This window comes from Sparus aurata, chromosome 4 (assembly GCF_900880675.1).
Source record: "Sparus aurata chromosome 4, fSpaAur1.1, whole genome shotgun sequence".
In the NCBI taxonomy this organism is placed as follows: domain Eukaryota; kingdom Metazoa; phylum Chordata; class Actinopteri; order Spariformes; family Sparidae; genus Sparus; species Sparus aurata.
Genome location: NC_044190.1, coordinates 14,605,687 through 14,631,555, shown reverse-complemented (window position 1 = coordinate 14,631,555; position 25,869 = coordinate 14,605,687). Strand labels below are relative to the sequence as shown.

The following is a 25,869-nucleotide window of genomic DNA, read 5'->3' as shown; positions in this document are numbered from 1 at the left end:
TTTCCCTTCACAAAAAGGACAACTACACTGAACATTATTTGCGACAACTTTATTATATTGCCAAAGCTGTACATATTCTATAAATACTTTGTCAATATCTGGAATACTTACACCTGACATCTCATTTCATTTATTCCCTCTGGTTACAGCAGCTGGCTCATACAATGACAGAGATGAGTTGTAATAATCCAGTTTTAAAAAAGAAAAATCCTTTTAACTTAAGCAGAAAGAGCTGTGCCCCACTCCCACCAACCAAACCAGCTTCAGCGCTGCTTCAGATCGAGTTCAGTCGTATTCACACCGTCATGTGTGGTGTTATTTGTTAACGGAACTTCGGCTTCTGAACATCCTACTGATTATTTTCCTCTGCACAGTTAAATTACTCAAAATACAAGCAAGTCAGAATCAAAAAAACATCTTCCAGTGAATGAGCTGTACCAATAAATATTGCTGATCTGGAGAAAACTGTCCACCACATGAACGCACGTGCGCACAACACACACACACAAACCCACACACACGCACTCGTCAATGTGAAAGTTAATGGGCCAGCGATAGGACCAGACTCAACCGCTCTTTACCATCACAAAACAGAAACAACATTAAGACTTGACGATCTCCTCGGGGAGCAGATGACCACAGCTGTAGGCTTCAACACGTCTTGACATGATTCATCACAGGACACAAAACCGCTGCTGTGAGCGTGGAAGTGTTTGTACGTCTGTCACAACCCAGTCTGTGATGGAAAAGCAGGTGTTTCTTTTTGACTGCTCATGGAGTGAACTCCAGAACCTGACCAAACTGCGCCAGAAGTACACCATATTTTATGAGTGATAGAAGTCCTGGTACAAGCAATAATGTTCCCCATGTCTCCAGCTTCTCAAATGTGACTGTTGTGCTCTGATATTTAATTGAATACTTTTGCATTTTGTACTGATGATCAAACAAAACAGATTTTAATAAGTCAACATAGACTCTGGGGAACTACAGTAGGTATGTTTAACTACTTTGTGGCCAAACGATCAATCTGTAATGAAACATAACTGCTGGATACAGCCTTGTGACTGCAGGAGGATGCACTGTTGCATGGATATTATGGGATCATGAATTCCTTATGCCGATGAATTTTTAACAAGCTGCATTTCCTGACAAACCGGGTACTGGGAGTGACCTAAATTTTCTTTTACTTATTTCTGCCTTGATAGATTTGTTATGTCTGTGTATCATTCAGTCTTTATAACTGTTGGGGAAAAGGCCAAAGATGCTTTTTTTTTATTTCCAGGTGCAGGTCAACAGAGGCACAGGGGAAGAGAAGTCGCTATTTCTGACTAAGGCCATCAGTAAATGTGACCCTGAACCTGGAAATAAAAAATAAAAAAATGATAACCTGTTTTAAAGACTGCATCAAAAACCGAACTTACCACTAATGCTGCATTCAAGAAACATCTGCGGAGTGGGAAGAAAGAAAAACCTAATTCCACATCAGGACGCTCGCGCATTACTCCAACATCATTTCCACGTCATGGTAACAGCAGCACTTGTTTTGTTGTGTTGAAGTATTTCTGGTGGTTTATTAACAAGAACAACTAGATTATAAATGTTTAGAGCTACTTACTGACTGAGGTAAAATTCAATTAAAATCTTAATTCAACAACTGCCAGTGAGTTAAAACAGCCAATTTGCAACTCTGTTGATTTTTCTGCAGTTATTTTTAAGCAGAACATTTTCTGACCTGTTTGAAAGACTGAGTGACATAAAAAAAAAACATCAACCATGCAGCAGCGCCCCCTGCAGTCACATGTTTGACAATGGTGTATCACCAGTTTGTGTCAGGTGTGTCACACAACTTGTATTGTGTGAATTCAGAAGGAAAACGGACTGTGCCGTCACTTGACCACAGCACCTCCACCACCTGCATTGTTTAAAAACACCTGCTGTGACATCACTGATAGGGGGTGTGGTCTGAGTGCAAAATGTTCCAAAGGTCACACCTAAAGAGAGCATCACAGCAGCTGGGTTTTTTTTTCTCCTTTGTCGTTCATAGTTCAAAAGACACACTTTAAAACAAACTCAAGAGATCATATTCACGTCAATCAAAATGTACTATAGAAATAAAAGTTCTTTCTTACATTCGTCACCCTGTGAACGCCAGTGAACTTAAGAAAACCTGGCTCTGGCAATGGCTAACTACTTAGTAAGTATTGCACATCAAGCAAATCAACAATTTGTAAGATTTTTTTTTTTCCAGAGAAATGTACAGTCAATATATGTATATATTAAATAAATACTATATATAGAAATATATATAATATTTATTTGTTTTATCCTCATAGTAACATGCAATTGATAACAGCAGACCACAGACGAGAAGTTTTACAGTAGAACTAGAACAGTAATTCAGCCTGGCGGGCAAGAGAACACATCTGAGAACACTCACATTATTTTAGGGTTCAAACACTTTGAAGAAGCGTTTACATGCGGTGCTCTAGTGCAGTATACAGTAGCATTTTCAGTATGGGATGTCCTGCACTACGAGAGGGTCTCTGGATGCTTCACCAGATTTCAACTTGGACAGACTGGAACTTTACAGTAACCACATATCACAGAATAACTCACACAGTCGTATGGAGACGGGGTAGGAGGGCGGGACGCTACTCTGTAGTGACTGATCAAGGCTGTGCACGGGACCTGCATGCACTCTTTGCCTCGAGGCCATCCCTCACATCTCCTCCTATCGGTAAAAACAGTTGGGTGTTGGCAGCGGGAACGATAGAAGACTTTCACACTGAGGAGAAAAGCCCGAGGAGAGTTGCGTCTCCCGAGTTAAGGAGCAGGCAAACATTAAGCTAGTTGGTATGATCACCAGGACGACAGCAATGAGGAGTATTTACACGACATCACAGAGCAAACACGGCTACACAACAGGGTCGAAAAAAAAAGGGGTCTTAGGCTTGTATATACAGGAAGAGGGAGCAGGGGTTGTGTGCTTAGAGTAAAGTTAGGGATTGTCAGAAGTCTCTGGTTTTAGAGCTGAGATGCCATTTCAAGTAGAGAGGCACGCCGAGGACAGAGGGGTACAGGGTGAGGGGTGTAGACTAGCTAGGAAGGGGTCTCGGCGACAGCATCTTGGGTTTTCCGTCCGCCTCCTTCCCCTTCACTGCCGCCACGTAGGAGAAAAGGCAGAGGACAGAGTAACAGATCTGATGTGCCTGTTGAGGGAAGAAGGAACCGTGAGGAGGATGACAGTCCAGGTGTGAGGAAACATCTGTGTAGAATTAAAGTAGCACAAGGAACAGGCCTACAGAGGCTCCCCTCTGCCTGAATACTGCAGGAATGTGGACTGTTGGATACTTCAGTATTCAAAGGTACCCTGTGACCACTAATAAGTAGGTAGTACCAGTCAGCTGACTGTCTTTGTCTACACAGGATAAGTATCTCAAAGTGCAGCTGTGCCATCTTTGAAGTGTCATTAATTTTTTTCCAGATGCAAGTAAGAAGTCACTGATCCTGCTTTTGATTTCAATGATCCAAATTAGCAGATTTTGATGCTGAATGAAAATTGTGACACCTAGTAATAATACTATTGAGAGGGGAAGGCCTGCCACTTCTGGTGGTCGACCATAGGACATTATTTCATAAGTAATTTGTAGAATAGTTTATAGTAAGAAACAAAAACATTTTTGATCCTGTTTGAATTGTGTCATAAATTACACATGACGTTTGTCAATTTAAAAAAAATATTTTACAACTCAAGAAAGTCAGTTTGTCATGAAACTAATGATGTACACTGATGTGTTTTCGACAAACAGGGACTGTCAATTTAAAAGATAATTTTGCAAGTCAACAAACATCATATGTGTAATTCAATGCACAATTCAAACAGGATGGAGAAGTTATTGGTCTCTGGACATTACCCACCATACATACTTTTTCCAAAATAAGGGCCCATGAGGTAAGCCAGAAGGGAGAGTCTTCGCCTCTCTATGGACTAATGTAAACCCTGAATGGTTTGTATAGTGCACTCTGGAATCATGATACACATTTCTGCTGCCAGTTTCACAACACTCTGCTGATGGTTGGTTGCAGTAAAGTACTAAGAAGCAAAGCAATTCACCAAAGACTATCGAGTAAACAAGGATGTGAACAATTTAAACTCTTTCAAAATAAGCTCTGCAAATGTTTTATGAGGACGGAAATGCATTCAACATGTTTGTTGGATCTCTAGGGTACACGCTGTGTGTTGTTGTGAGAAACACTGAATGGAAACTGAACTTCTGTTTACAAGCTGGCCCCTTAAATCTTTGTGCTCATCAAGCTGTATTCTTAAGCTGCAGAAGAATAATAAAAGCTTTTTAAAGTTATCCATCAGCTCCAGTTAGTGCTCACAACAGAATACTGCTGGTCATTAAATGTGACTAACTGTCCAGTCTCACTGCCACTAAAACTTCTTCATTTTGTCATTTAGAATTAAGCCCCTAGTTAAAGTGGAGCTACAGTATGAATTGGAGACTCTCAGACTGCAGTGGACCTCTTTTATTCTGCAGTTAAGTTCGTAATCATTGACACACAGGATAAAACGACAGGGTTATAAAACTATTACACAGGATTTTATAATAGAAAGTTATCACAGTTACTCTGCAGTCTTGTACCTTCTGATGGGCCTTCAAACTTGTCGATGTATTACTCAAACTGGATTTTTCCATCTAAAAATCAACGCCAACACCACTGCAGACCTTAAACCCATACGGTCAAAAGGTGCTCTAATCCTTTAAAGACCAGAGTGAGTCAAACCGCTGCCTCCACAGTGGTGTTGGTGTGATGGTTACAGACACAAATGTCAAATTTAGCGAGGTACATTTCTGCCGTTCACACATTGTGACTAACTCGTTCTCTACATGCACTGGTAGGAAAGGATTGACTCTGATAGGATAAGCGAGGACTCACCATGGGGGTCTTGTACTTGTGGATCACCACTTCTTTAGTTTCAGGAACTATGCCGGTGCAAGAGACAAAACAAAGAATTCAAAGGCAGCAGGAACCTAAATGAGTTACTGTGGGGAGCTTTGGGGGTTACAGGGGTGGAATACAACAAGGTGTAAAATGGGATGTGGGCCAAGAAGAGTCCACCTCAACAGTCAGAAGCACAGTAAAGTTTGGACAGGGAGGGTGACAAGGCTAAGAGTGGCTTGTGTACTTAAGGTTTAGACAAAATTCAGCTGCTAAATCCTGGTTATGTTTAAATATTTTAAAAGGGACCTTGTGCTTTGATTATTTTCTGTCATACACTTATAATTTTACCATGTCAGATTTTCATTAACACCCACAATTTTGGGGCGTCTGACTGTATTTATTTTCTATTATATTACATCATTCTTCCTTCTTTGAATGCATTGTTCCAGTAGTTTTTCCCTACTAGCATTTATTGGTCATCTTCTCCAGACACAGCATTTGCACAAATAACAGGGACAAACTCAGCTACCTGCTCAATCTGTCTATTGGTACCGAGGTGATTTACCTCCGACCAAGACTCTGATCCAGATCAGAAAATGTTTTCTGGTTTTCCTCTGATGTCCTCCCACAACTTTGCCCCAACTGTCTGTCATTTGCAGAGTTTCCTGATGGGCAGACAGTTTAAGTTGTTGCTAAAAATAACTTTTGACTGCTGCTAATTGAACTTTAGCTGCCATTAGCTAGCTAGCACAGTCAGCCGTGCAGTTAGCATTCCTATTAGCTGACTCTCCCCACTTCTCATGATGCCCAGGAGTGAGGTTCTGGGAGTTTTTTAGGCTTTTTAAGTGATGGAAGAAAAAAAAATCGTTTCCGACAGAGGATGAACTGCAGGGCTGCCTGAACAGCCAGTATGAGACAGATAAGGAGCTTTCTGAACAATGAGTCATGCAAAGCTTCTCTATTGGAGTGCTCCTTGACAGCTCCTATTGTGCTGCCAGTTAGCACAATAGGTCCCCTTTAATATTATGAGTGTACGAATGGAGAGTGTAATGATTAAGCTGTTCATCTGAACTGTTGGTGAGACGTTCATGGCCCAGAAAATGGTTGTAAAGTTTCAAATATGAAAAACAAAGAACACAGGAAAACACAAGGGACAACCTCCCCTCCCCAAACCCTACCTCCCCTGTGAACTGAACGTTAAAAGACATCACAGAAAAGCAGCTACAAGAGGCCAAACTCCTTTGACCCAGGACCACGTCACTGTCCACAGGACAGATTGACTTTTCATTAGTAACTGTGAACCCATAGCAGAGATGAGAAGGCTGAGATCTGGACAGATGTGACATGTTAAACTGCTCAACAACCCCACCACAGATCTCCACTTTCTGAGGTACACACTATCAGAGAATGATGAACCACATGAGAGATGGGGTCTGGGGTGATCTCCAAAAATGAAAAGCAAGTGATGAGGGAAGCAGAGGAAAACTCATGGACAAGAAAAGAAAAAAAAAAGACTTGGTGAGAGGGATCGAGTGAGGAAATACTCTGCACAGTTTGATAAGAAAGGAGAAAGGTGACAACACTTTACCTGCTGGAGAATGAAGGTTTTCATAGTGGCAAAGATGAGGGCAACATTACAAAAGCAGCACAGAGACACGACAGTAACCCAGCCTGGCTCTCAACTTCAACCTCTGATGATCACATACTGCCCCGTCATACTGCAAGTCATCTTGTTTCACTTGTAAACTGTGTACTTACCCTTAACACTCTATCTACAGCACATACCCTCTTTACTCTCTTCACTCCATTAGTGACTTGATATATCTTAATCTTTTTAATGAAGCTATCTAATCAATTAAAATATGAGCTGGAGATACCATTGGATTTAAATCACTGTTCTAAGCATGGCTGTTGCATTTGTGAAATATGTGACTGCTCAATGTCGTAAAACCTGGCAAATTTAGAATTTTTCACCATCAGTGCAACTAAATCAGGTGTCTTTTCTGACGCTATCAGAGCAACAAGATAAAACTGATCCTTATTATTTGATGAAGTTTAAATATTTTTAATATCTAACACAATTTGATTATAAATCAGTATATTGCCCTCATTTTTTGATTTTAGCAACAAGTCAGATTATTGCTTTTGTGTCTAGGTCTTAAAGGGCAGAAGACAACAATACGTTCATCTGCCCCTCAATACTTTCCTACTTTAGTTCTCATCACTCTGCACCAAGCCCACAGATTCCGTCTGTGTAAATATTTTAGAACTGGTCTCAAATGTATAATTTCATATCCTAAAACATCTAGGCAGTGTAGTTTTTTTTTTGCAATTATCACTTGAACAGGACTAAATAGTTGCATTTGTCGGGAACTATCTGGTGAGTAAAGATAGCATTTGTGGGACTGTCAAAACAACCTACAACGTGTGTGTTCATGGTTATGAGGATATTTGTTATAGGTTAGGGTTTTATTGACATTTTACTGTTGGTTATAACAACTTAGTTTATTCTATTAACATTTTATATTCCATCTTCAATAAATTTAACATGTGGTATTTCATAATTTTATCTTTAACATTATTAACATATTTAGCATTTGTTGGCCGTTTTATCTTTTATTATCTATCTTTCCCATGTGTGATTGGTGCCCTGTTTTTGTTTTGTTAGTTTTTTTTGGTGTGCATTAGTCATTTTTGTTTCCTAACATCCTGAGAAGTTCTATGAGGCTTTGGATACACAGACAATATTTTTCAAAAGGATATATAATATCCTGTTAAGATTTTTTTTTTTCCTTTAGTATTTTATTTTATTTTTAATATATCGTGATATATCCTCACATTAAAAAACAGAGGAATTTCTACTTTTTTTGTATGTTTCACCAACTCCATTTAAAGGGTTACTGCTACTTACTTTATTACATTTTTATTTCATTTTACTGTACATTAAGTTATGTGACTAACTCCAACATTTCTCCCGATGGAACAGCCTTTTTGTTGCAAAATGTAAAAATATGTAAAAAGGGCAGCCAGACTCTCTGTCCTCACACTTCTCTATTACACTTTAAGAATATTTTCCTCACCAGCTCCATCCATCTTTATCAGATAAATAAAACTTGCTCTTAACTCTGAAGCTACTGTGTGATTCGAAGATAACTACGTCCTCTGAAGAATTCATCACCTCCAGACATCAGTGTCTCAGAGCTCCTTTAGGAGAGCGAGTATCCAATTTAGGGAACCCTTATTAACTCTCATCAATACATTTGCCATGGCGCTGAGTTACTGCCGTGCCAAGTACAGGCCTAGAATCAATAGATGGTGTAATTACCAAATTCCTCCAGGACAAAGACTCCCTTCACTGTATTGCACTTTTTAATGTGACTCAGCTCTATGAAAACCTAAAAACAAACAAAAAACAAACAAAAACAAGACAGAACATTATTAACTCAACAACGCTGGATGAAAAGTAAACACTTCATATTTAAAAATTAACCATGTTAAACTTGTTTTATTCAGTGTGAGAGGTAAAAATAAAACAACTACACATGGAATGCAAGCTTTCTAACAGCTAACCAAAGAAAAGAAAAGCATACTATGAGAAGTTTCCATGATCAAACGCATACATGGGCGACGATTAAATGAGGAGAAATGCATTTAGTCTGCTCAAAGCTCCAAACTAATTCAACATGACTTGTGTATCCGAACTGGAATAATTAATTGTTATATTTAGATGTAAACAGCAGAGGTAGTTAAAAAAAAAACACATTTCTTTTTATGCTCAGAGATGCAGTATGAGCCCATATGATGCATACATGGAAGTTCCATATAAAAATGTAGACAAGGACACAAAAAAAGATTTGCCAAACAGCTACAACAGTTAAAAGAAAAGATAGAGAAATCAAAAAGGAAAACCCAATAAGATGTAACTGCTAATAAGCAAACACAGCAGAGGTTGTGTACCTTCCGCTCCTTGCAGGGGGAGAGAGCATGGGAGAGAAATGGTTTGGATTATTATCGGACAGAAGAGCACAAACACTCGACGACACTCCTCCGAGAGGGTGCTATCCACAGGAGCCTCGTACTGATTGAAATCAAGAATCTAGCTAAAGTAGTTACCAGAGCCAATGAGAAAAACCCGTAACAACCCCAAAGACTAATGAAATAGGAGAGAAAAAAATAAACGAAGACTAGAGGTTTGACTAGGTTATTGAGAGCTGGATTCACCTTTGTTTTCCCGGACTTTAAACATCTCAGTCCCCCAGAGCCCTCCATGCCTCCTCCTCCAGCAACAACGGCTGGCACCAAAACCACTTGCTCACACAGCAGAAAAGATAAATGAGGGCAGTCACATGGACAGGAAGTCCCAATGCAACAGTGCATAATGTCACCTCTGACACCATCTAACCCCTGACTTTAAATACTAAATCCAGTGCTGAATAAACTCCTGCTGAGGGTTTGTCAAAATTGTTCCTCTAAAATACCATGAAAACTTTTCATGAGCTGAACTGAAAATACTTCCAATCTAACAACTGTAGCAAAGCAGCTTATGATATTTGTTTATTCTAAAAGTCTGGCACATCTTTGAGAAACTCATATCTCTCTTTAATTGTATTTTGCTTGTCTGGTAATAAAAAAGCTTTTCCAAGTGTGACACTCTACCCCCTTTGCAATATGAGTGGCAAAAATTCAACTCGGGTTCAAAGAGCCTGAGGCTGATAAGCAGAGGCAACAGGAAAAGCAGTCAGTAATTATAACTGTGTTACTTTGTAGGAATTTCCAAGTTGAATGGTCAATTTACTCAAATCATTAAAATACATTATTTCTGGCCAAGCAGTGAGCTTTGGTTTTAAAGAGAACTGGAATTTTATTTTTGACGCTCACAGCAATTAAAAAGTAGATTAAACCTGTACTGAGGAAAAACAAGCCTAAAAACACAAAACTGACATAATCACCTTTTAAATTTGTTCCCAAATAGTTGCTCATTTACACATTCAGCAGACGTAATACTGAGTAACATTATCGTTCATACGAATTCATGTTTCTGTCCATTAGATAGATCAAAGCCAAATATTGACTCTCCTTTGAGCTCCCTTTTGCTCTTTAGTTGCTAAATGGTAATTGCTTACTGAGTCTGTCTGCTGTTTGGTGCAGGACAGTGGGATACAGTGGGCCTTAGGGGGTGAGAGTGCTGACATTATGGTACGGAAATCAAAACGATGAGCTGAGCGTTTCTTAAAGGGTCTGCAGAGCTCAGAGGAATCTGTGGGTTCATCAGTCTGACTTTGAGCAACTCCTTTCATATTACAGTTAATTCATAAACATCAATTATAACAGATTGAAATTGTAATCAATAGCTCCCCTTTGCACTCAAAAATTGCGTCAAAATGATTTTTGGATGCATTTATGTTCTGTCAGCCAAATGTGTAATGTAGTAGTTATTGCTTTATGCAAATACAGTTGAAACAATTAGTTGATTATTCTATTACTCAACTGACAGAAAATTAACAATTCAGATTCAAGGTCAAGTCATTTTTTATGCACCACTGCCAAAAGTTCACAGGTTCAGCTACTTAAATGTAAATGTAACGCAAGGAATCTATTTTCAGTTGAAACTATTTGGTAGAGAGCGTTCCAATAAAAACTCTTCACTATGAGGTCTGTGAACATTGTCGCAACAGAATACAAATTTTGTGAGCACCACAAAAAGGGTTCTGTTCACCTTCACTGTAATGCGTTGAGGGCATACAACTCAAAGAGTCGATTATCTCTTGACAAGTATCTTGAAACCTAGACAATTTTCACTATTTCTAATTCTTAAAATTTAGATGAACTGACCCCTCAAATTACTTCTGTTGTTGTGAAATGAGTTTGAAGAGATCTGATGATTTACTCTTTGGTAACTTGTTGTTCCTTTGTTTTCTTGTTTTTAATATGCCTCATAAGAATAAAGTGTGTCAGCTGCAGTGGGTTCCTGATCTTTCACTTCTCCAACTATCACGTACAGCTCATTATTCAATCACAGCTCCACATTCTAACCAACCTGAAGGAAAAAAATGAACTTCAACTCTGACTACCTGCGTGGGTTGTGAAGACAACACATGGCGATGTTCAAGGGTCCAAACTTAAATGTGGAAGTTGCTATTAAAATAGCCAATTATTAATGAAAAGTCTTTTTTCTCAAGGTCATCCATCTTACCACTGATGCACAACGCACACACACACACACACACATTAACACTTTGTCTCCTCCCACACAGTAAATGAACAATGAGGTTCAGTACCACGGATGTCAAAACAAAGTCGTGTGGAAGGATGTGTTAATACTGTTTGTGGGAAACGCATGCATATGAACACACACAAACATACACATATAAACAAACAAACAAACACAAACTGAAAAAAGCAAATCCAAAAAAGCAAAAGCACAAACAGGAATTCTTCCTCTACGGGACAAACATCAGGTACGATTAAATGCCAATCAAACATGTTTTCAATCATCGCTAAAATTTTGACTACTGAGATTTGTTTTAATGACAATAGAGGAAGACGTCACAGGATGAAAGGAAATGATGCAAACAGGAGAGATGAGCAGAAGGGTGGACAGAAGAACGGGATGAACTCTGAACCATCATGAGTGATTTTTATCATCATGCCTTGTGTGAGATGAGGAGCAGTTTCTCTGCTGTGGTACTGTTCTCTTACCTGGCTGTGCATGAATTTAAGGTTGATTCCTTCCAGTGTGACCTGCAGCAGTCCACCTTCACCAGTTTTCATGTCCTGGACGGGGAACTCTCCGCCCAGCTCTGGACCTGAAGGAAACCACAACTGAGTTTACAGCTAGTATAGATAATAAATCCCCCCCCCTCCCCCAAAAAACATTCAATTTAACAGGCTAACAACAAAAAAAAAAACTTTACACACTGCTAGCATGTGGGCAGGAATGTTTTAAACCTGCTACGAAGTACTAGGATGATAAGAGAATTGTCTAAAGGAAATCACAACAGCGTAGCTTTTGAACATCATAAGTGTGATGATGCTTGGTTTCTGTTCCTTACTGTACCTTCAGTTTGGTAAGACACGTACGAAAGAAAGAGACAAAGTACGTAATAATGAAAGTACAAAATATGAAAATATGAAATGTTATATAAATATATAAACACGCTCGCACACACACACTCTCCCTGAAGAAGAATGAGGATAAAGGACTTGGGAGACCTTGGCCTGCTGTATTGTTTGTTAAAGGGACAGTTTGTAATATATCAAGTATTCAGCGCCATCTAGCTGTGAGGTTCTACATTGCAACACTCCTTTGCTCACCCCTCCCGTTCTGAAGACGTTCCGGAAGCTACGATGGCCCTGACGGACAAGAAACTCATTTTCAAAATATGGACTCTTTCCCAAAAGCGTTGAGTATTTCTACTGATTCAAGTAATGAGGTAAAGATGTAGTTAGTTATTAAGGTGGTTATTGATGAGCGCTTTCGCTGAGCTCCCTCTCAGTTCCGCAGTCAAGCTGGCTCTGAGCGAAAACACGTTTAGCCTTAATACGTAGTACCACGTACTGCTTTGTGTCCCTCTCGGCAGTCCATAGTTTTTTTTAAAACCGGAAAGACATGGCGGCCTCCATAGAGCTTGCCCGTGCTATGTATATTCAGATATTCATATTCTTCGCTCAGGAGGATAAGTCAGATTGTTGGCAGAGGTAATTGTACATCAATGAGGACTTACTTATGAACGAAGACGTTGATTTGAGTTAATAAATTACTTAAATCGTTACACACTGTCCCTTCAAACTTGAGCTGACGTTCTTGCACATGCACATCCACAAAGTTTTAGGCCCATGGGTAGGGCTTCAGACACGGATGAAGAGAAGAAGAACGAAAGAATGACAGACAGACACCAAACAGAAAGAGGACTTAGGTTCAGTCTCCTCACTCCCTCCGTACCTGGTTTAATGCTTTGCTGTCTTGCTGCAGCTCTTTCCATACTGTCTTTAACACAGTAGTAGAGTTCACGACACTAGACAGCAAAGAGGAAAGTCATTTGAATTTCTTTTTGATGTTCTCTGAAAATGAACACAAGCACAGGCTGCAAAGAGAGAGAGGCAGTTTCTGACCTTTTTGGTATAGAACTTGTTGAGCTGTGTCTCTTGGCCATTGCGTCTCCAGAGACACAGCACCTTGGTCTTGGGACAGTAAGTCATGTTGATGAGCTTCTCATACCACCAGCGTTCGTAAACTGTGCCAATGTTGCTGCGCAGGACTATGCAGTCATCACACACCTGGAGAAATAGAGAGTTAAGTTTAATTTTAGTAAAATGATTACCAACATGATATAGTCGCAGCTGCAGTTAAAGGAAGTACACTCTGCGTACCTCCATGAAAAAGATGTCTCCTGTGGTGTCAGTGCCAGCATGTACAACAAATGTTTGCTTCTTGATGTGACGGCTACCACTGGGCCTTATGGGAAGCTCACGGCCATTCTGTAAAACATAATTCAGTAAAATTAATTACAAAAGTATGAATAGAAATTGGACTAATTACATTTAAATTAGGCCAGATATTCACCATGTTGGCCAGTTTGTCCAATATCTCATTGATCTCTTGGCTGTACGTGAGGCCGATGTGGGACTTCCCCATCAGACGCCTCACTTTCTTCCTGATGTCATTTTTGTTCAACTAATCAAACAAACACATCCACATAAAACACAAGTCGAGAAGTATCAACAATGTCAAATCTGACAAAACTCAACAATTATGCTGTCACATGAAAAACACGACAAACAGGCCTCCGTACTTTCATCATTAGCATGTATGCAATCATGTTGTGCAGTAGAGTGGCCAAAAGTCGGTCTTCATCATCCTCCAGACGCTTCCGGTCATGGTCTCCTAATGACAAGTATCTGTGTTGACAAACACAAGAAAAGCAAGTATTGTATATAACAGTCCAGGACCAGAATCACAAGATTATCTGGTGACTGTGACAAAATGTATACATGACAAATCAAATAAAGCCATGTTGAACCTTTCAATCATCTCCTGGGGTCCCTGGTCCATCCCCATCCCCTCACGCTCCAACATTACAGCGTCTAAGTAGGCATCCTCCCAGAACTGCAGCTGGTCCCACAGTGTGGAGCGCTCCTTACCTGAACACATGAGACAGGACACATGTAGCTCCTAAAATGTGCAAAGCTGCACAATTTCAACAACATGTGCAGCCACAAGCATACAATCTTAGTTCTAAAAATGTAATTTATTTAAAAAAATATTTTTTTAATCCACCCCATCGAATAATAAAATAATTAAGAGGCCAAAAATCAAGAGGTCAGTGTTTGATCCATAAATTATCAAACAGATTTCTTCACCAGTTTTTCACAGATTTGTATTAATATCCTGTGTCTGCATAATGTAATAACTTTAGTATTATTGCAATGAGAAATTAATGAAACCTATTCACACTGAGAAAAAGTTTCAATCTGTTAATCAAAAATTGATCCAATAAAGAATTATACCAACTCTTTACTCTGCAGTGATTCAGCATGCCTGAAAAATACAGGTTGTTGCAGAAACATGACTTGCACAAAGATTTGACGATTGAAAGTTTTGTGAAATCTTTACTTGTACTTCTTTACTGCATGTTGTCAGCAAATCCTTACAGGATATTATTGAATGTACACTGAAATTTTGATGCCAGTTACACAGGGAGGTATGTGATGAAGCTCACAACTAACTGGTGACAGGCTCACAGACAGGCTGCAAATAAGGATTTTCATAATCAATTAATCTGATGACTATTGTCACAATTAACTAATTCACTGTTTGTTCTAAAAAGTCAAAAACATTCTGAACTGCCCGTCAAAATTTCCTAGAGCCAACAGTTACATCTTCACCTTCTTCCTTTGTCCCAACTGTCTAAAAACCAAAAGACACTTTTGTTTAAAAATGTAATTAAAAGCATAATCAATTGTAAAAATATTGTTCCCTTCGATGAGCTAATCTACCACCAGGTGTAATAAAACCTTCACTTACATTTTTTTGATTGAGTGATTAATTAATTACCTGCCCACCTCTGCGGACATTTGTTTTTCCCAACAGCAAAAGTACATACAGTACACTACACACAGCACAACACAACATAAAAAACAAAATATACAACATACAGTTGTGCAAATGGGAAGGCCTGTGTGGCATAGAGAATTAAATATGTTTTTTCTATGTTTTTACTGGCCCTTGGGACCCCGAATCGACCAGTGCAGTGACTATGATTGAAGTATCTGCAGTTAAATGTCTATTCTATCTGTGTACACCCCTGCCAATATATGGCTGCCAGTTTCTTTAAGTGAAATGTTACACTCAGGTTGCCATACAAAGCTGTTATATTAAATGACAAAATGCTTTTAACCAGGCTCATGCATGCCATTTGAAGTATATGCTGGCTAACAATAAAGCTCCTCAGCTTCCAGATTAGAACAAATAATTGACTGGATCTCTTATAAATAATGTCAGAGTTTGATCAATGATTGTGGTCAAGTACTTCAAATGTTCGGCTCTTCTACAGGCTGGTTATAGAATATGACAGCGAGGATGTTACTGGCTCCACTTAAAGCCGTTCTTTTTCTTTTTAAAGTGCCATTATTGCATTTACAGAGATGTCGGATGCCGGCTTTAAGTGCTGAAATTTGAGAACTTCCTGGAACCACAAGTTATTGTGAGTGACAAAATTACATTTTCTTCCTCGAATTTAAAAACTAAGTTGTAAAAACTCTCAAAAATAATATTTTAAAAATGATCTATAATATAAAACAAAAAAGCATGCCATAAATAATGCAGGATGCAGAAGATGAATAAAGTATTTAACTTCATCCACTTTGTTCCAGCCACACCCTGCAGAAGCTTATTAAAAATCTTGACATTTCCCAATATAAGTTACCAGCTGGTGGCTAGTTTTAGTGTGCCTAACTCATAAATTACGCTTCTGGCAGCACTTGAAGGCGCTCATTCCATATGCAAAGCCAGGGAATGTTAAGGTTCTAGTTCAACATGAAAGTAAGTCAGAAAACTGGTTGAAAACATAAGTGAACAGAAATTCAAATAAATGGTAACAGAGCAAAGTGAGCAGAAATCACACAAATGTTGCCGTCTTTGATCTCTTTGTAAGAGAAAACTAAGGCTCAGCTCTGCAGGATTGCTTATATTTTCCACCTTTACCCCATGTTCAGAAACACACAGATGTGCTCACCAATACACAGAGAAAACCCACAGCACATCAAAGATTAAACAGAGCTACTCCATGTGAACAATGGATACACCTCCCCGCACACACTCACACACATCTGTACAGGAAAAGGGCAATGGCAAGAGATTAGCCCTACTTAGAGAAAAGGTTTCCATGGCAGCATCCTCTAGTTGATCCCAAACGGAGCTCTTATCGCGGCCTGGAAGAATTTCCCAGGAGGAGCAGCAAGAGGGACGACAAGCAGCAAGAGCAGGAGGGGGTTAGGCAAGGAATAGGTGAGAGGGTTTAATGGCAAAACAAGAGCAGAGCGAGCCGAGAACCACACCAGAGAAGAAAAAAAACAGGACCAAGACAGATCAAGTTAATTGACACACAATTCATAGCTTAACCTTGCAAGCAGGTTGTTAATTTATCAAAAAAACAGGTTTAGCCAATAGTCTTGTTCCTGCTAATTGTGGTGATGAGGCTGAATGTTTACCAAGTGCTTATATATGATATTGAGTTTGAGTCCTTATTGTTTTTTCACATTTAAAGACTTAAGTTTAGTTATTTATTGCAATTTGTTTTGTTAAACATACAATTACAACTAAACATCAGTAATTACTCTGCAGCAGATGCAGTCATGTCTTACCATAATGAAAATAAATATTCCTAAAAGAAGCAACCAAGCATTATTTTTTCTATTTTTTCCTTTCCTTTAATGTTAATCCTGTTTTCACATAACTTCTTTCAGTAATGTTAATTCTTCACTCTGTAAAATTAGATAGTTACATCAGATAATAAACATCAGGGTATGCCCTTTCACCTTTTAACACAAGTTCATTTCACCGCTTCATAATAAACATTTAACATTACACTACTTCTGTGTCATCACATGTCTGACTTCTGCTTTATCATAACTGTTTCCAGGATTATCGAAAGTTCACCGTGGTTACATTAATAGCAACAGTGTACAAGTACAACATGTAGCAATAGTTTTATTAGTGGATGTACTTTTCATAATTAAGGTTCCGATGAGTATCTGTGACAAAATTAATGTTAGTAATGCAAAGCTGTGACAGCCATTTAGTGACACACAAAGTAAGGAAACACTTAAAATGAGAAAAGAATTCATCGCATCACACAGGAACGATAAATTTGAGCTATTTGACAACACTACAAGAGGAAGTAGAGGAGTCAAGTAGAGAGCAGAACATACCCAGCAGGCCTTCACACAGGTAAATTCTCATACTGATGTCCTCCATTGGCTGTGCCGGCGGCCCCTTCGCCATAACATGTACATGATCTTTCACACCTGGTTTCAGAGTGTGGGTCTTTCCCTGTGAAACGTGACAGGGTCAAAGCTTGTGAACCATCAGTGGCAGTAGAATAATGACCAAAAATACACATTTTCCAGCATCATGCTACTGTAGATAATTCAGGTCAAATATTGTTCCTAATGAAAGTCTGGCTCTAGGAATATCAACTCTGTGACTTGTCTGTTAAGACAGATGGACAATGGAAGTGGACAAGGAAGTGTTTGAATTGATTTAGGATATTAATCTAGACACACTAGTTCCTCAGCACAATTAATCAATAATTCAATAATGACAGCTTCACTTAATAATTATAATTAATTATTATCATAATTAATACATAATTGTATGTACTTACTAATGAATCAATAACAAAACCACTACTAAAACTACATTTATGCAGCGAGTAACAGATCATCATGCTATTAAAGATAGCAATGTGAAAAAAACAAAAAACTTGCACATCTTGTAAATACTTACAACTTTTATTAGTCATTGTCAACTGTGGGAAAACTAGTTGTCTACAAAAAAAACTATAGAGCTGATATTAACTTGTGTTTCTATGTTGTTTGTAAGTTAACAGTGTCTGTTTAAGATGGCTATTATTTAAAGTGAGAACTATGCTCTACACATATAATTTACTTATATTGAGTTTAATACTTACAAATACTGTGCTGGTGGCTGGATTGGTTTCAATTTCACTATCAGAGAGAGTCCCTCTGGACTGATTTAAATGAGGAGCAACTCTTCCACCGAGGCCATCTCCTGCTGTGCTGCTCAGGTCACTGTCAGCTCCAAGAGTCTCTCCAGAACTATTGCTTATCTAAAATAAAATAAAAATCCAGGTGTAAGAACAAACACATGCAGTGTTTCACATGCAGAAATGCTTTTGGTGACACTAAAATGTGATAAAATAATTGGAAATAATCTTATAACACAATCTGAAAGCACGGAATGTACAGTGTGTATATAGTGTATTCTCTAGCAGCCTGATCCAGCTCTTCACTGAATTTTTACACTACATGACAGTGTAAAACAAGACTCCATGTTTTTACAGGTTGATATATATGAATCAATATGAAACTCTGATGAAGCACTGAAATGGTATAAATAAAGTGAGTGAGCGAATTGAAGGAGCGATTACAAAATTCAGCCTGATAAATTTTAAGTTTAGACCAGAATTTAAATACAATTCCATGAATTTAAACAATATAAAGCTACACATCATGAGTTTATAATGACTGGCACTTGATTGTTAAAGTTTAAGAAGTTGCAAGCACATATACAGTACACAATATATGAAGCTATATGCAGTTATAACCTTATAATAGTAACACCAACTTCCTAGGCTTTAAACAGAGGGTACTGTAAATGATGTGTCCATTTGTGAACAACATTGCAAAACACCACCCATTATTCTTATTTCTCCTTTTGTTCTCCTTTTTTTAAAAAAGGGAAACAGACGATAAAACAGACTTTAAATGGCTTTAAACCAAATAAATCATACTGGCATCTGCAGGTAAAATTGTGAAGAACCAAGTAGCAGGAATAGGCAGGAAAAGTGCAAAATATCTGAGTTGGCTGTGCCCTACCACTGTGCTAGCCTCTGAGTCCTGGCTGGTGCTTCTTGTCAGGATCGGTGGCTCTGAGCTTGTTACAGACTCTGTGTCGCTCTTCTGAAAACACCAAAAAATTGAAAAGTCAGTGATGGACAGTAAAAATGAGCTGCACACCATTAGCAGTTCTAAACATTCAAACCACCAACACAATAGACTGTTCAGCACAGAAGACTCTGGGGAAGGCCAGACAGCTGAAAATCAATCCATGAACTGGAAACTGAAACTAAAATTAACCTTCCTTCAATCATTCATTTACCAAATCTTTCAGGTACAAACCTGAGATCCAGATGTGACACTAAGGCCACTGTCAGCACTGATCTGTGACTTCTTCTCCTCTGCATCAGTCACCTGGGGGCGCTGCTGCTTCGCTCCTTCAGACCCTGAAGGATAGACGTGATTATCAGCATGTTTTCAGAAAAATACAACATCTTCTTGCCTTACTTAGAGTCGCCTGAAAGCCAACACAGCACAGCACACACTGATGCTACGTCCATCTAAAGTGCCAAAGCCTCGATTTGAACACAGCAAAAGCGTAAATATAAGACTACCTTATTCATGTTTGTGAAATGATTTTTACCGCTAAGACTCAGAGCCTTAAACTGCCTCTAGCTTAACATACAGGGCAGCTATAGTACATCTAATCTAAAGAGGAAAGAAGAAATCTTTCTTTTTTTCCCCACAACTTTCTGTATAAAGTACTGCAGCAAAATTGAGTAGTAACAGATAAGCTTTCAAAGACCAGGCAGAGAAGTTACAAAGGATCAAGCAGAGAGTGCCATAAAAACTGGGGGTAAAAAGTTACAAATGAAAACAAAATTGCACGAGCGCGACATTAATTCTCAAGTCAATGCTGCAAATGTAGCCCAAGTTACACCAAAACCACAAACAGACACAGGCAGTTAGGCATGCAGACAAACTGATGGACGGTAAAGGAGACATTTTCTGTTTCAAGTGTGATTTGTACTTTGTTATTTATCACCTCATGAGGTGACAAGTAGATCCTGACACTTCCTTGTTTGTTGTGTTGCTTAATGTTTGCAAACTATTTACCAAAGCCTTATAATGTGCCAGCAACTACAGAATATTGGCTGCCGACGCACAGTTTGAAGCACGCCACTTGAAACTGGAAAAAACAGTTAAAAGAGCAGGACAGGGCAGCAGGTATTCATTTCTTCTCGTCTTGATGCGGGGTGTCAAGGGGGAAAAAAAACACACTGGAAAACAAAATGACACATTGCTTGAGCTAAAGCCAGTGAATAAAACATAAAATTCCCATTTTTTTTTATAATAATAACTCTTAAACATTTGCAATTATTCTAAAAGTAAAGAGATGTAAATGAATAAAGTACTTTTATACAGCACTACTCTCCTAAACGTGTTGGCTTCTACAGTACATCCCATCTCGTGAGCTACAGCTATTAGGCTAACAAAGCTGAGGTCATTTCATACTGTATCACTGGAAAAGCTAGCATTTACTATAGTAATGCCTGCTGGAAGAACTTACCCATCTCAAGTCTTGATGAACTAAAAACAAGGGTGTAAATTCTCACAGCACCATGTTTGTAAGAAATTCAATGACCCCGTTTTTCATCCAGCAAACACAAACTTACAAAAAATACAAAATGTAATACCACTAGAGGATACCAACACTACTGCATATAAGTAATAATTATCTAGTGTTCCAAACTAGAAAGTCAATACAATCTTAGCTAAAATCACCCTGATCCACATCTCATTTGTAGGGCATAATAGAGAGCTGCAGGAATGAGTCCTTAGACCTGAAATGTATTTTTGCACGTCCGGCTCCCCCATCTCAAACTTAATCTTTTTTTTCTGAATGAGTTTTCAGTTACATTACGTGATTTTCACATTTTTTTCGACTACAGTAAATACCCCACCTTTGAATTAAAAACTGTTTCACTGACAAGCGGCTAAATGAGTCAACAGAATCTGTCAGGGACTCAGAGAACCATCTAATCACTAGTCCGTCTTTACAAGCAGACTTTAGTTGCAAACTCTTAACTTTATAACTCGTTGAATGACCAATTTATAGTGCAGTGTCTATACTATAGCATACTAAGACGCTTAGTGTAGGTGAAGTTCAAGTCATGCAACCACGATGCAGTTTGTTTATATAGCCTGAATTTAGCTTTTTACTTAGCAATTGCAAGTGGTTTTCATTTGTGAAGATTATCTTACAGAACAAAACTTGTGAATATCATAAGTTTGTGTTTGCCACAGAGCTTATTTTCTGCAATAATCCAAAACCCTATTCAAAAACCCCATAAGGCTTCTTGCTGAGGAAACCAGGGCAATGCTAACTTCCGGGTTAAGCCTGCAAAATTACGTCATCCCTGAAACACTCTATTAAACTAATATACAAATCTTGATCTTGGTCTTGCATGAAGGCTCTTAAATCTTTTTTCTATAACTTATTTGGAGCACTCCTTTTTATTTATTCAGTAAAAAAGACACTGGAGGGTTTGAAAAGGTGGGGAGAAGGGGGTTGAAAAAGGTCAACAGCTGAACACCCCAATCCTTTTTCTTTACTTTTCCCTTTTTTCTTTGGTGTGTGAAAAGTCTCTTACTCTGTGGTTTTTCCATAGCTTTTTGCTTATCCTGGTGCTTGCTCCACAATTCTACCCAAGATGCATTGCAAGCAAGGAGAGAAAGACAGAGAGAGAGTCAGAGAGCTGGTTGAAAAGGCATGTATGGTGGATGAGCATTAAAATCAAAACAAAAACAAAATAAGCACTGAGAATCTGTCATTATTGAATGAAGGTGTTTTGTAATGTTTGCATGTAGCTGCACTTCAATCTGGACCAAAAAAGTATTTTGTTGATTTGATTGGATCCACTATGTGTAACAGCTACTAAGGTAACATTACAACACACCCACAGCTCCTAGCCCAAAGTCCTGGAGAGCCACACAGTGACGTCAGAATGAGCTTTGGCTCTGACCATTGGATGCCGACTGCATTTGTCTGGCTCTCCAGAGCAAAGGTGAGAGAGAGAAAGGTTGATTCGGAAAAAACAGCATGGTATGGGGTTGAGCGGCCGACTAGCCAGCAGGTGAAATGGAGCAGTTGCAGAAGCCGGGATGCAAGTCTCAAAGCATTCTGTAGAATTGAAGGTGCAACTTCTAACAGGAAAAGAAGGGGTGCGGGTAAGAGAGGTGTCAGGGTGGTTGACTGAAAATGTCCCCTGTACACAGACCCAGAATAATTAAGCCATAAAGAGATTATGAAAGAATTCTTTAAAGTATGTTGGTTCTTTAGCAACCAATAGAAAAGACACTTTCTGCAGTGAAATTTGTCTCTTTACTGGGACTGTTTACTGGGGAGCGATGCTTCCACCCTCCATGCTGAGAGCAAAGGGAGCTGCCATTTACCACAGCACGCCTCGCAGAAACCTGCAGTAAAGGCAAAGACGAGCACCGATTTGACTATCGATGTGCATACCTCTGGTTTCCCTCGTCCACTACTGCAGATTTAGGTATTGGAAGACCAAAAGAAAGACATGCAATCAAGGTGCTAAAAGGCTGACAACACAACTCCAGAGAGGAGGCAAACAGGGCACAGATGTTTCAGGAAGGGGAGACAAACACACGCAGTCTAGCCTTGAAAACAGGGTAATATTCCAGACACTTTTCAAGGCTACTTAATATTTGCAATGAGAACATTTGAATCAGATTTTTATTTGAGATGATGTTTTATGTTTGAAAATCATACACATATTTGGTTTAAGATCACAGTAGAGCAAATTTTCCTAAAATAATATATATATATATTTTTAAAGAGCCTACCCCAGTGATTATCACCAGTATTTGAGGTCAAAGTGTGTGGAATATTGTGACACCTGTGAGGATCAGTCTGGGACAAGTGAAGGGATCTTTCTTTGAGACGGCTGGATAAAGGGGTGGGGTGGGGACTGGTATTTAAGGTTGATGAGCTTGTAGGGGACGGGGTAGAGGATCTCACAGTGCACATGCAACCGGGGCTGGAGTGGTGTACACACCAATGGAGGCAATAAAGTTCTCCTCATTCAGACTCCGGGTATCAAAATGGCGGGCTCCTTTGCCCGTTGTGTGATGTGGCAGCTGCAGGTGGGGAACGTTCAGAAGGCCCTGAGGTCTGGCAGTCTCCATACGACCAGAAGGACTCTCTTTACTTCCTGGGCTGCCAGCACTGTCTGTGGGACTTCGTTTGCGTTTTTCTGGGTCTACCAAGTTACCAAAATTAAGGGGCCAGAGACAGAGTTTATAAAAATTACATAAAAAGAAAATATGTGGAGGTGTAAACTGGGAGAAGATTAACAGTATTAAACAAAGAAGGAAAAACAGAGATGAAATCAAAATTTTACAGTTATTGCTAATGTTTTAGTAAGTCAACATATAGCATGCAGCTTAAAGCTTAATTTAAAGACATAGCAAAGACGTAGACAAGTATTAGTAGCACACACGCCATTTTTATGCTAACCAGCATAAAAAAAACACATTTTTTAAAATAAATCAGAGACTAACAATACATTTGGGCAATCCAGCTAAACATACAAGACATACCTTTGGTTTGATAGTGTGTGCGCGCTATTTCCAATAAGCTGAAGACACTGGCCATTCCTCCGAGGCCTGCATTTGTGTACGAGTGCTCCAGACTGGAAACTGTGCACTTTAAGATGTCCAGCATGCCTTTGTACACCTTTCTGCTCACCTCCTGGAAACAACACATTACCAGGGTTTTTTTCTCTCTTTCTCTCTCTCTTCTCTTTCTCTCTCTCTCTCTCTCTCTCTCTCTCCCTCTCTCTCTCTCTCTCTCTCCCTCTCTCTCTCTCTCTCTCCCTCTCTCTCTCTCCCTCTCTCTCCCTCTCCCTCTCCCCCTCTCCCTCTCTCTCCCCCCCTCCCTCTCTCCTCTCTCTCTCTCCCTACATACATACATACATACAGGTAGATAGATAGATAGAAAGGCTGAATTAACTTTTGAGTCAACTTATGGCTCAGTGTGTTAATGTTAATCATCAAGTAACCATCAGCTGTAAAACATCACTCTTAAAACACATTCAGACTAAACTATAGGCAACTACTTTGATAATGGAGTAATCGCTTAATCATAGATAAATACACATTCAATCATGCATTTCTTAACAGTTAACTTTCCTTTTGCACGTACAGCTACACCTGCAGATTATTTTCTGGCACTTATTACAAGGACCTTATTATAAGGCCCTGGTTTTTCTTTATCATGTGATAGTAGACTGAATACCTTTGGATTTTAGGTTTTTTAACTGGCAGTTCCTGAATAAGCCAAACTACTTGAATACATTACTTTGTGCATATTATAACAGCAGTTTTACATACAAAATAATTAATCAGGTTAATCAACAGAGTAGTCAAAAGAGAAAATTATCATCAGCTGCAGCCCCAATTGAATAAATAAATAAAATAAATGGAATAAATGTACTAAACAAAAAATCTTGTGAGAAGAGAAAATTCTAAAAACCTCCTACAAAGACATGAAAATGTATAAAACAAATTGTCGACATGTTATATTCGTGCTGTTATTCCTCAGGTTTTGATTTTAATATTGCGTATTTCTTGGCGGATCAGTGCACAGCGAGTAGGGCAGAAACAAGTATCTCACCACATCACGTATGATCTCCTGTCTGGCGTCCTCCTCAGACTGTATGGCTCTGTTCAGCTTACTCAGCACAAAGACACGAAGCTGCTCGTTCTCCAACAGGCGACGTACTTTTTTCATGTTGAGCCAGCCGACTCCCTGACCATCCAGGACACTCTGCACCACCTCTTTCAAGAACTGCTGGTTCTCACTGAATCAAAACAACCATGTTTCAGTCATATTCAACAGATGCCTTTAAAACAAACTAAAAACAGAAGTTTTACATATGAAAAAATTCATTACCTTGTGTTGTTGACTCGACCCTGAGGGGAGGGCGATTCTCTCTTCACTGTTGGACTGTGCTTGATCACCGAAGACTTCTGGTCCACAAGTGCTCGAGGTGCACGTGCGCCTGGAAGTAGAGCCAAAAAAATGAGGTTTCTGGTCACCACAGAGCAAGAAAACCAAAATAACAAAAAAAAAACACTGCAAACTACAAGGTCACTAGACAGGAGATCACTCAGTAGAGGTGGACTTGACATATACAAAGGCTCAACCGGGAACTGTAAACCAGGAAAGGGAAAAACTTTCAAAGTTATTTCTAAGCTACCACATCAAATAGAGAGGGCAGACACACCGGGAATCTAGTGATGGTTCTACTGCTGAACAGACAAATTACTGGAGCTGCTAGAGTCTATTAATACAACAAGAGAGGTGAAGGACAAACCAAAGTACATACATACTCTCACTCTCTCACACACACACACACACACACACACACACACACACACACACACACACACACACACACACACACACACGGGAGTCCAAATGGTGCTCTTGGTGGTGGCATCAGACATTAGCAGCAGAGAGATGTGAGGTCAGACAGAGGACAGTGTGTACACGAACTGCATCAGTGATAACATGCATGAAAGAAAAAAGGATGTATGGATGTTAAAGAGAATGAGCTTCACTATAACCTACACAAGCTGACTCATTTTATTGCTCTCCTGCAATGCCGTGGGATGCTCGGTATCTGCGAGTGAATCACTTGTGGAGGTTGGGTTTATCATTTCAGTATTATAATAATGATTCTCATAATATTTCAGCAAGTCCATCTATTTTCTCATTTCCCGTACTGGTTTTTCAGAGCCAGAAGAGAC

The 25,869-nt window shown here is 39.1% G+C and overlaps 1 protein-coding gene across 27 annotated transcripts in view; it reads right to left on the bottom strand.

The window, feature by feature from the left end:
- Positions 1 to 34: 34 nt before the first annotated feature.
- madd (MAP-kinase activating death domain) overlaps positions 35 to 25,869 on the bottom strand; it is a 56,620-nt gene continuing 30,785 nt past the window's right edge. For 8 of the 27 annotated variants that reach the window (XM_030414236.1, XM_030414243.1, XM_030414248.1 and 5 more), the window contains 21 exons: positions 25,010 to 25,118; positions 24,731 to 24,917; positions 23,656 to 23,806; positions 23,112 to 23,315; positions 21,684 to 21,734; positions 19,372 to 19,475; positions 19,069 to 19,152; positions 18,141 to 18,299; positions 17,380 to 17,500; positions 16,318 to 16,380; positions 13,971 to 14,091; positions 13,743 to 13,848; positions 13,514 to 13,624; positions 13,321 to 13,428; positions 13,063 to 13,227; positions 12,893 to 12,965; positions 11,650 to 11,756; positions 8,908 to 8,916; positions 8,276 to 8,345; positions 4,945 to 4,991; positions 35 to 3,209 (listed from right to left, as the gene is read on the bottom strand). In XM_030414236.1, coding sequence (XP_030270096.1) covers positions 3,096 to 3,209; positions 4,945 to 4,991; positions 8,276 to 8,345; positions 8,908 to 8,916; positions 11,650 to 11,756; positions 12,893 to 12,965; positions 13,063 to 13,227; positions 13,321 to 13,428; positions 13,514 to 13,624; positions 13,743 to 13,848; positions 13,971 to 14,091; positions 16,318 to 16,380; positions 17,380 to 17,500; positions 18,141 to 18,299; positions 19,069 to 19,152; positions 19,372 to 19,475; positions 21,684 to 21,734; positions 23,112 to 23,315; positions 23,656 to 23,806; positions 24,731 to 24,917; positions 25,010 to 25,118 — 2,264 coding nt within the window. In that variant the 3' untranslated portion in view covers positions 35 to 3,095. The remainder of the gene's footprint in view (positions 3,210 to 4,944; positions 4,992 to 8,275; positions 8,346 to 8,907; positions 8,917 to 11,649; positions 11,757 to 12,892; positions 12,966 to 13,062; positions 13,228 to 13,320; positions 13,429 to 13,513; positions 13,625 to 13,742; positions 13,849 to 13,970; positions 14,092 to 16,317; positions 16,381 to 17,379; positions 17,501 to 18,140; positions 18,300 to 19,068; positions 19,153 to 19,371; positions 19,476 to 21,683; positions 21,735 to 23,111; positions 23,316 to 23,655; positions 23,807 to 24,730; positions 24,918 to 25,009; positions 25,119 to 25,869) is intronic. The other 19 variants (XM_030414240.1, XM_030414257.1, XM_030414263.1 and 16 more) reach the window with 11 other exon arrangements.